Below are 11,492 nucleotides of genomic sequence, written 5' to 3'. Positions count from 1 at the left end.
GCCACACCTGGAGTGCTGTGGGCAGCTCTGGGCTCCCTGGTACAGGAGAGACAAGGAGCTATTGGAGATTGCCCAGCAGAGACCACAGTGATGAGGAGGGGCCTGGAGCACCTCTCTTGTGAGGAGAGGCTGCGGGAGCTGGGCATGTTCCATCTGCAGAGGAGAAGACTGAAAGGGGATCTCATCAATGCATATAAATACCACAAAGGCAGTGCCAAGAGGATGTGCCAGACTCTTTATAGTGGCCCAGTGACAGAAATAGGAGCAATGGTCATAAACTAAAACATAAGGGGTTCTACCTCAACATGAGGAAGAAGTTTATGTCAAAGCTGAAACAGGCTGCCCAGGATGGTTATGGAGTGTCCCTCTCAGGAGACATTCAAAACCCACCTGGATATGTTCCTGTGTCACACAGCTTTGGGCAGGAGGATTGGACTGGGTGATTTCCAGAGGTCCCTTCTAACCCTAACGATTCTTTGATTCTGTGAACTTGTAAAATCGGTAAGAAACTGCTTGTGTGTGCAAATGTCAAAGAGAAGCATAAAATATGATATGTAAATCATCTTGTTCACCCCTTTTTGTTGCTTTTTCTTTCCCTGTTGCCTTATCTCTTCCCTTCCCCAGTTCTCTAAGTCCCTGAGGCCAATAGTAGAAATCTTCCAATTCCCGAGGGAGCAGCCGGGCTGTCCCCGGCTTTTCCCCGAGGATTTTCCAGGTTCCTGGAGGAAGCGCACGGCCATGGCGGGGTCTGACCGCGAGGGGTCGCCCTTGTACCGGAGGCGAGGCGCGCCGGGCGCCGCTGGATCGGGAAAATCCCCGCGGATCCCCTTTAACCGGCGATGTAAATATTGCTGCATCGTCATTCCCTCGCTAAAGAAGACAGCTTTAATGTAGTCTCTCCATTTTGAAATTATGGTGTTCCTTGGAAGGACATAATTTGCTGATTAGAGATATGTTTGTTTAGCTGCAGCGCCTCAAGTTTCAAATTTGATTGCGTTCATTTTAATCGCATAACTGATCTTATTTTCAGTAACATGGACTTGTTTGTTCCAAATGCGTTTATGAATTCTTATCTCAGTTATGTCACGTGCTGAAAGGGATATTACTAATTCCTAAAATCATAAAACCCCAACTTACACAGAAGAAAAAGTGCTGGAAGAAGGAAGCATCTTCTGAATTTTTTTTTTTTTAAACCGGGCTCAATTTTAAGTCTTTATCCTGCTTATGCTGCCCTAAGGGATAGGCTCCAAAACTACACACGATCCTTGTGCCTCTGATGTGAAAGACCTGTCAAATGTCACACACTGAGTGTGCCACAGATACACTTGGCTCATGTCACATTGCCCCTGCCCGTGGCTACATGTCTTTTGTCTGCCATGCTTTACCATGTCTTCCTTCTTTCTAGATGCAACCTACTCCCAGAAACTGCCAGCTGCTCCAGCTGCCATCCCTTATTCTTCCACCCTACACAACAAGGGATAAGAAAATAAACTAATTGAGGCAGTGGCACTCACAGGACATTTTCCTGGCCCCTGTCCCACCCCTTCTGCCCTGTGATCAGAGTGCCTGCTCATCCTCTGCTTGGAACTCTTTGGGAGAAGAAAAACCTGAGCTTTCTGGGCCTGCAAGGCAAGCACCTAAGAGGATAAATGTCTAAAAAAGCAAGGCAGGGAGAGGTTCTAGCGATGGAAAAAATTGCACCTGGCAAGTCACCTTTAATCCAGAGATGGATTTTCAGAAACTTTCATTTTCAGCCAAGAATTAAAGCAGGACCTACAAAGAAATAACTAATAATATTATAAACACAGGTAATAATCTGTCCCAACCTCACGTGTTTAACAGTCACCTCTGTGGGCCATAGGATGAAGAACAGGGATCCAAGGACATACAATGTCAGCACCAAAATGTTGCTCGAGTTCCACAGAGCTCCTTTCCCAGCCCACTTCCAGCCTGCCACCGAGGAGTGTCCATGCTCTCCAGGATGTGTGTGCCAGGGATGTGGGGCTGCAAGAGTAGGAGGTTCATTACCTTGTTCCAGAGGTTATTTAGGTTCTGTTTTAGGAAGAGGTCATCATGGGGCCATAAAGGACTTGAAGAACGTCCTCTCTCTCCCTTTCTCCAGTGAGAGTGGGGAGAATGCCAGCGGAAAATTCCTGTGCATAATAAGGTCAGATATACTAGTTTTCCCATCTTTTTTAACTACCCAAGCAGTGAAAAGCAACTGGACTGACAGTCAAGGCTGATCCAGACACAGCTCCAGGAAACATTATGCAAGAACAGGACCTTGATGTAAACAGCAGTTCAGGACCTTAATGCAAATGGGAGTCACTGAAAACATCCGGCTGATCGCCTGCTGAGATGGGGTTGTTCTAATCAGGAGAAATATTTGAAAACTGACTCCATCTCCTGAGCACAACAATGCCTAAACCCAAAGGTGGGTATAGGAACATGTCATTGAGCACCCCACAGGGCCTTGGAGTCTCAGAGCCAGCGTGAGCTGGAAGGGAAGTGACATTAAAGAGAGGGAACAGTCTGTATACAGGCCAACATGCAGAGGTTTAATTTCTCCCCAGCAGGTAACAAACACTGACATCTGTGAAAGTCACTGTGCAGTGAATAACAAACACCCAAATGTGGGGCATCCAGAGAGGCACCAGTCCAGCCCTGCCAGCATCAGCAGCTGCACTCCAAGCACAAAGCTTCTACTGCAGTGACTATTGACTGAGCCCAGCACCCCTTTCGGAGGAGAGGCTTCTCATCCAACTGGGTATCAGAGCCTGGCTTGGAGAGCTGATGGCTTTGCTTCATAATTTGGCTCTGACACAAGGGAACAGAGCAGCAAGAGAAGGCAGCAAATGCAGGTAAACCCTTCTGAACTAGTTGTGATTCTAAAAAGTACTGTTGAGCCTCTTCTTTGCAGAAATGATGAAAACAATGCTGTGGCACTTGAAGGGCTGGCTTTACAAACAGCATGGTGGAAACCTGCAAGAAAACCAAGCACTAAATAAGTATGCATAACTGGATTCATATGTTTTTAATGAGATGCAATAATTAAAGTAATAATTAAAGAATGGAAGGGCTCAATTTTAAAATTATTTTCAGACTTATCACAAGTTTTGTTTTCAAATTTGAGCTTATACATACGTACATATATATATATATATAAAAAAAATGTAAGTTTGTATATAAATATCATATACATATGATTTCCTTTATCTACATTGCCTTTTTCATCATTTGTACATATATATATATATAAAAATGTAAGTTTGTATATAAATATCACGTACATATAATTTCCTTTATCTACATTGCCTTTTTCATCATTAAAGATTTTGAATAATCTGCCTTACACAGAGAAGTTTTAATAACCGTGCTTGTAAAGGAAATACAGTGGGTTTTTCCAGCCACTCACTAGTATCATTTTGTGAAGCCTTAAATGGCTTAAAATGCCCTTTAAACAGTCTTAATTCTGCTTACTTCAGAGAAATCTCAACTTACAGAAAGCTGGAAGGGGGGAGTCTTGTTCCAGAGCAGTATTGGTCTGATCCACTCAAGCATGAGCTTTTTATATCAAGTCTGTCAGCAATAATTCTGACCCATATGGTTTACTGAATCAGAGCATAATTTTGTAATATCCCATCCAAATATATATCTTAGTACCTTAACATTTTGCCTTACCAACTAGAATGTTGTCCTGTACTATTCATGAAGCTGTGAATTATTTTTTATATATCCTCTGCCTCTATTTTTTTAGGAAAGCTGTTTGAAAACCAAACAATAGAAAAACAAAAATGCGTAACAGTGTTCTGAAACAAACTTAGATCATGATGTTGTGAACAGTACTGAGAGCAGCGAGGGACTATTCACACTTGCAAGATAAATCCTAGATGCAAATATTTCCTATATCGTAGCTTACACACTTGAGGGTGCAAAAACAAAGCAAAATATTTTTTGTTCAAAGTCCAATAATAACACTTCACATTATATTAATTTATAACTTGAAAATACCCATAAAACCTGCTCCTACTAAAAACCCCAAATCAGAGTACAGTACCTTTAATACTTCTGTTACCTCCCTCTTGGATGCTTAACAAGCAAAATAGCATAAACTTCTACAGATGGATCTTTAGCACAGTTTAGCAGAGCTCTATGCATCCCATCAGAGTAGTGCAGAGCAGTGAAATGAAGACAGACGGTGCAATAAGTGCAAGAGCTGTAAATGAATGTGAACAGAAATTGATTTTGAAATGTTCTTGGCACTTTCCCAAGAAAATATTATCACTGTATTTAAAGAGAAGCATTCCATGCATTGTTTCAGGATTATTAAGAATAAACTCTGACCTCCTTAATTATTTCCTTTTCTGAGACCTATTTTCAGTGCAGCTGCAACATTTACATAAAAACCAAGCAAACTCATATGGATTGTCAAACTTAAATAGAACAAGAATTGTACTTGAGCACCGTGTCTAGTTCTGGGCTCCCCAGGACAGGACAGAGATGGAGCTACTGGAGAGAGTCCAGCAAAGGGTCACTGTGATTTTTAAGGGCCTGAAACACCTCTCCCAAAGGGAAAAGCTGAGAGATCAGTGACTGCTAGGCCTGGAGAAGAGAAGACTCAGGGAGGGACCTCATCAGTGCAGAGGAACACCTGGAGGGAAAGTGCAAACAGGAAGCAGAGCCAGGATTTTCTTAGTGCCCAGTGACAGCACAAAATGCAAAAGGCACAAAATGAAACAGCTCTGTCTGAACATCAGGAAACACTTTTTTCCTGTGAGGGTATTTGAGGACTGTCACAGGTTGTCCAGGGATGTCGTGGAGTCTCTGTGCTCAGATATTCCAAAGCCACCCAGACACAGTTCTGGGCAACTCACCCAAAGTGACCTGCTGGAGAAGGGAGGGGACTTGGACCAGAGTGAGGCTGGACCACTTCCAACCTCAGCCATTCTGTCATCCTGTATAGTGAATTGAGCTTTAAAATGTGTCAATTTAAAAAAATTCTCAAGGAGACTGCAGTATCTTGAGTATCAACCTCATTCATTTTCAATGTTAGTTAAGCCAACTGTTTCATTCTTTGAGTGGACAAGAACTATACACCCAAGGTCAGGTTATTTTATGCTTTCCTAGGTTTACAGCTCTATGTGATAATGCATCAGCACCCCATGGAGAGCAGTCAGTATTCTGCAGATTTCTAAAAGCATCCAAGCCAGGCTGCTCTCAGGTGCACAAAGCTGGACCTGTGTGAATTTGCATGACTCTGTGTTCCCTAACCTAGGCTGCTTACCTCTTAGGGAAAACTGGAAAGAGCTGGGCTAGAAGGTTCTCAGGAAAAGTCTCATACTAAATTTTCATTTTTCAGTTTTGAAACCCCTAATCAAACAAAAAAAACCCCACCCCACCAAAACAAACAATCAAGCAAACATCAAAACACTTGGGAGAGGTTTTGCTTATGGACAATGTTGTATTTGTGTGTGTCTGTGTGTGTGCGTACACATCTTGTAACACACACCATTATCACAAGGCACTATAAAATATGTCAGACTGAGAGACCCAGACTTGGTCAAAGCATGGCCAAGATGGAAATTTTAAAGAAGGTCAAATGCTGCACTAGTTTTGATGATTCAGAAGTTGAAATCTTCCATTTTCATTATCATGTATCTAACTTCCTTAGCATATTGTTAAAGGATAACTTCCTTCTGCAGGAGCTAGCTTTCCTCAAGGACATAAAACCATTATTATCATTACCATCATTAGTTGTACATAAGCCTCCATGACATTGTCTTATCACACTCAGTGTTACACCCTGAAATCCCAGCAATTTGCATCATTCCCCAGTGCCTGTGGCTGTGCCCAAGGCCCAGTCACTGTTCCCAGCTCCCTTCATCACCAGGCAGGGACTCCTCCTGGTGAGGTCCCTGCCCTGGCAACTAGAAGCATGGTTTGTTAATACAAGTCCATTATTTCCATCACAGCAATTATTGAGATCAGCTAACACCAAGGCAATAGCAAAATGTACTAGTCGACTTCTGATATTGATTTTTGTTCCTGTACTTTGAAATGTTTCCAAATTCCGGTTGTGACAAAAGTGTTACAATTAAAATCTTGGCTATCACACTGACACCTATTGTAGAAAAGATGCACTTAAGGAAATTTAGAATTTACAATATATTTTGTACTGACAGACTAATTAATGAGACAAAAAGAAGTATTTGGTTTAAATATCAACAGTAGAGTGCCCAGTGGGATTCTTTGCTTCCTTACTCTATCAGACAATGCCAGAGCCATGCAGAGAACTGCAGATGAATGACTGCTCTCCAAGCTGACAAGAGTACTTGTGTTCAGTAGAAATCACTTTGAACATAAAAAAATGGGATAATCTGCTGGACAAAGAAACTGTTAATTGTGACATGTCTGAGAAAAGTTCTACCATCCTGTTTATCTGAACACGCTCAAGGCAAGGGAAGGAAAACCAGGGATAACAAAGTCTATGGAAAAAAGTTCCGGATAGGGTCAAGATACTGCTCTTTTAAAGTTAGAGTTTTACCAGCTAATCCAAAACTCTGAATTTCAAACTTCCTGCTCTGCAGAAAGCCCTGGCATTTGTGAACAGCTGAAGAGTGATTCACTCATCACAGGTAGTTCTACATAAAGATACTGAAAAATACAATATTCTCTTCAGAGATTCTGCAACAGCTGGTATGTTTCTACCTAAGCTGAAATCCTTACCAAAATCATCCTACCTCACCAAATGGAAAATTTGACATTTTGTAATAAAAACCAATTCTGTAAGCAATGGGTACATCTACCCATGCTTTTAGTATTTTGTTACAAAAATCTCTAAGTTGCCACAAAACAACAAACAAACCCCAAAACCCTCTAATCTTCTCTCTTAAGGAAGACACATGTATGACTGTCCAGGTACCTATTCAGTATTTCCCTCTATCATATAATTTCTCATGTTGGCCAATTTCTACCATATTTGGTAATTAAGACAGAGAATCTCAAAGAAATTAAACTCCTGCTAAATTCCCAAATTTTATCAATCTGAGTAGTGGACAAAAATTCAGTGGGCTCCTGAAGCAAAAGGTAATTCAGTGCAGCCCTGTATTCTTCTGATGTGTAATTATCACTGTGATGAAATGGCAATGCATGCACCAAAACCTAGGTTATGCAGAAATTGTATTTGTATTATCAACAAGTTACAGGAGAAAAGGGTGACTCAGGAAAAGAGATTCTGTTGTGCAATGCCAAGAACATTTCATTTTCAAAACAGGTGTTCATATCACTGCCAAATGATCATTATGGGACAAGAACCACAAAACCTTTTGGTGTAGCTTTGTAAGTGGAGTCCATACAGAACAGGGCAGCTCAACCTGAGAAATAAAAAAAAAACAACTTATGGTAGGAAACCAGAATATATTGAAACAACCAGAAACTGCTGGGACATTTTGGCTCCCAAATAACAATGCTATGAAGCCCTTGGGGCTGCCTCCACTGCATGACTACTGGTCAGACTATTCCAAATATTGACTACTAGCATGGTCTGTGCAGTGCAGTGATAATTCCATCCAGCCCCCACCCTTCTTTCCCCCACAAAGAACCCTCAGCAGAGAATACTGGAAATATAAATACTTTTTTTCTGATGTGGGCATGAAACAGCTCAGCCTAATTCATTCCTTTCTGCCAAATGCCCCAGAGCCAGCTACCCATTAAAAGTGAACTGACTGCAGGGCTGGGCTGTAAACCCAGAGTCTCTTGGATAGGAGTGTAGATTCCAGGGACAAAGCCATCCAGGCAGGAAAGGAGCTAACTGCAAAGCTGACCTGTAGCAGCAAAACTCTCAAGAGAGGGAAGAGCAGCACTGGGCAGTAAAGAACCAAGGGCTGATACTGATAGGTAGGCTAGGAACTGAGTTTGGATTTAATAACAGGTTTGCTCAAACCAGCCTTGAAAAGCCTGTAGCACAACCCTGCTGATGTGTTCACACTATTTAATACAACCCTGTTGCTGAAGCTCAAGTGTTGTGCATGGAGCCCAGTGTTCACCTTCAGCTCAGGAGGGGTGTGGAATACTGGGTGAGAACAAAACTGCAGCCATATGGATATCCCAAAGTCCTGAAGGCATACCAAACTGGTACATCAGTAAAAAGTATAAAAGACAAATGACAGATCAATCCATTAAACACTTGTTTGGAGATGCCTCCAGTCCCTACACAACAAATGAATACAGACTGTTCTCTTGGAAATACCAGGCACCTGGATTCCTCAAGGGAATCTGTAAATAAAGAAGTAGAAATGAACCAGCATACATGAACGAGTACACCAATAGGTGCCACTTTGAGCAAGGGTTGAACTAGATCTAAAGTTCCTCCCAAGCCTATTTATTCTATGATTAGAAATTTTATCAATACGTACAGCAAGAAAATCTCCAGAATATGTGTTCTAGAATGGTGGATTTACTAATACAGAACAAACAGCTTCAAGGCTTCAGCTCCCTCCTCCTTGTACAATCCACACTTTTTTTCCTGGTCTTTGGCTTGTGGCATTAGATTTATAGAGCAAAGAGGAGGCACAGCATGCCCAAAGCAAACAAACCAAGGAGATGCAGAAATGCAGAGGAGTGAAAGAGGAATTCACATTTTTTGTCAAGCTCACACCAGTTTTGCTCTGAAGAGGAAGGAAAATCTCAAATTATCTGGTGAGAAACAGATGCACTACACCTGAGAATCAGCCCAGCTTCTCCTCCAGTTGTATTAGGACTGCACTTGTGCTTTTTTGAGAGAAAAAGATACAGAGCACAACCTGAAAGCATGAAACTTTGGTACACCAGCAGTTTAAGATTTGGGGGGTTTGCAGCTACAAGAAGGATGTGTTTTTTTCAATGCATCTCTCCCTTTGGCTTTGGTAGTTTAATACTCATGCAAAAGAAGTACAGCAGAAAGTGTCATCCTCATTTCTTGCTCGAGTGCTCTGTGGCCTTTGCTACGCTCTCTTTATTTCAACAGAAGCCTCCCAGAGCACAGAAGGTGTTCCTTCTTGGTATGTCATTACTGATTCCTTTTTGACTCTTATGTAGAAAAATGTTTCTAATTCAGCTAATTTTCTTACAAAATCTGTATTATTCTTAAATCCTTTGCTGCTGAAACTGGCAGAGATCCAGTTCCCTTTGCTGAGGTTCTCAAAATGAGAGGGCCTTTTTAATTTGAAAAGAAGACTGAATAGATGAAGCAAGCATCCCCAAAATGTCAAATAAATTATGTCAGAATTAAAAATAAAACTCCCAAATTTTAACTTAAAAAAGCATTTAGGGAATACACTTGTCTAGAACCAACAGAAATTCTGCTGCAAAATCTTTAGCTACAGTGTCAACCCTATCAATGGGCATCAACAGAAGCCAGTTTATGACAGAAAATAACAAACAAATGAGATGTCCTAGCCATTTGCAGAGCATTTCCACATTTTCAATGCTGAAATTGAAAATGTGCAAATGGCCTGCAAATGGCATTTGCAGGGCATTTGCAATGTGAGGGATCTGGAACGTATGTGGGGTATCTGGAACAGAAACATGGCACTGAAGTGAAGAAACCAAAATCAGGGGGTGAAAGCAAATAGCTCTGAGCAGATCATAAACCACATAAACAAGAAGGAAAGAGAAAGGACAAATCAGTTGAATCAAAAACAATGTGTGAAAGTGCAAGTGAGGAGCTGCACAGGGTTAAAGGAATTTGGCTGAAACAAGTAACCAGCACAAAGCTGAGAGAAGCCAGCCACAACTTCACAGAAAGTCTTTCAACATCAAAAGGACAGAGCTCTGATGCTTGTTACTGCTGTGCCAGCTGCTGGTTACTGCCTGGAGCCTCCAGCATGCTGCACCTTCCACCTCTCTTTGGGAAAGTCCTCAATTACTGCGGCTGCATGTCCAGAGAAAGTACCAGAAATTACCAGGTGCCCATGTCACAGGTCTTTGATGATAAATTCACTTATGGTGCAGAAGTTCAAATCATCCAGGGTAGAAGTGACAACTGTGTACTTTAATAATGAAAGAGTTGCTCTTAATCTCTACTTCAAGATTTTCCTTTTTTTTTTTTTCTTTTCTTTCTTTCAACTGGAATCTATTCACTGACCTAAATTTTCTGTTCCTCCTAAGCTCTGCTTGGCTCATGCATGAAGGAAAGGGGCCAAAGATGGCCTTGTGCCACCACTGGTCTGCTGGCGACTTGCTTAGCTTCCCATGTAAATTGGCCTCGGGCTGCCCTCGTTTGGGTTGGGCACCATCCTTCAGCTTTGGCTGCAGCATCCCCCCACCCTGTTCCACAGCCAGGAATAACTCAGCAGCTCTCCGGCCACCCTCCCAGCCCCTGGATCTCTCCAGCACACCAATTAACCCCTTTTCCTCGGGGATGCACAGCCGGGTCGGGCAGAGGTGATGCACCAGCTTCCCTGCGTGAAGGAAAAGCCCCACGGCAGGACAAGCAGGACACCAGACCCGGGTCAAACCCCGCGTGTCTCATCCCGGAGCTCCGGAGACCCGGGCCGGCCACAGCCGCCCCGGGCGGCCGCCGAGCAGCGCTGCCGAGCGCAGGTGGGGCGGCGGCGGGCGGGGGGCGCCGGCAGCTCCCGCCCGCCGCTCCCCGCTGCGCAGAGCGGCCGCGCCGGCGGGGGATGGAGAGCCAGCGCTGCTTCGCCAACCGCTTCGATGACTACCCGGGCAGCCCCGCGGCGGCGCCGGACAGGGAGGCGGCGGTGCCGCTGGTGACGGCCACCATCGAGCGCATCCTGCGGGAGCTGCCGCCCCTGGGCGGCCCCCGCGGCTGCCCGGGCGGGCTGTACGGCGGCGTGGCCGGCGTGGCCTACATGCTGTACCACGTCGCGCAGTGCCCGCTGTTCGCGCCGTCGCGGGACTCGTACCTGCGGGCCGCCCGCCGCGTCGTGGACGCCTGCCTGCGCTACCAGGAGGGATGCGGCGAGGCCGACGCCGACACCCGCGCCGCCTTCCTGCTGGGCGGCGCCGGGGTGTACGCGGTGGCTGCACTGGTCTACCGCGCCCTGGGGCTGCCCGAGTACGCGCGGCCGCTGGGCAAGTTCAGGGAGCTGAGCGAGGTCTGCGCCCCGCTCTCCTTCCTCGAGTGCGGCTCGGACGAGCTGTTCGTGGGCCGCGCCGGGTACCTGTGCGCCGCGCTGGTGCTGAAGCAGCGGCTGGGCATGGAGGTAAGGGCGGCTGTCCGCGCCGTGCCGGGCCGGGACGGTGCCCTCGGTGCTAGAGGGGAATGCGGCGGTGCCGCGGCTGGCTGCGGCTTGCGCTTTCGGGGTACAGCTTCAGAGCCCCCGGGGAGCTATTCTCTGGGAGCTGTTCTCTTCAGCGCTGCTCCCCGAAGGGAAAAGACGCGGCTTTGGCCGGAGGGAGCGGGATGGGGTCCCGGCTGTGGAGCGGAGCGCTGCGTCCCGCGGCACGCCGAGAGCATCGGCTGTTGGTACAGGATGGTGAATTAGTTA

At 45.0% G+C, this 11,492-nt stretch overlaps 1 protein-coding gene and 1 long non-coding RNA gene across 2 annotated transcripts in view; one reads left to right on the top strand and one right to left on the bottom strand.

Moving 5' to 3' along the window:
* Positions 1 to 2,561: 2,561 nt before the first annotated feature.
* On the bottom strand, positions 2,562 to 11,014 carry LOC120511884. The gene is made up of 3 exons (XR_005629852.1): positions 10,908 to 11,014; positions 7,323 to 7,373; positions 2,562 to 2,982 (listed from the first exon to the last, which is right to left on the bottom strand). It is a non-coding gene; the product is annotated as an uncharacterized LOC120511884 (long non-coding RNA).
* Positions 10,616 to 11,492, top strand: part of LANCL3 (LanC like 3) — a 37,429-nt gene continuing 36,552 nt past the window's right edge. The window contains exon 1 of the mRNA XM_039729489.1: positions 10,616 to 11,207. Within this exon, the coding sequence (XP_039585423.1) occupies positions 10,662 to 11,207 (546 nt within the window). The 5' untranslated portion in view covers positions 10,616 to 10,661. The remainder of the gene's footprint in view (positions 11,208 to 11,492) is intronic.

The sequence above is a fragment of the Passer montanus genome, unplaced genomic scaffold (genome assembly GCF_014805655.1).
Source record: "Passer montanus isolate IOZ18808 unplaced genomic scaffold, ASM1480565v1 scaffold69, whole genome shotgun sequence".
NCBI lineage: Eukaryota > Metazoa > Chordata > Aves > Passeriformes > Passeridae > Passer > Passer montanus.
Note: the sequence above shows the minus strand (reverse complement) of the source record. Positions and strands in the feature narration are given on the sequence as shown.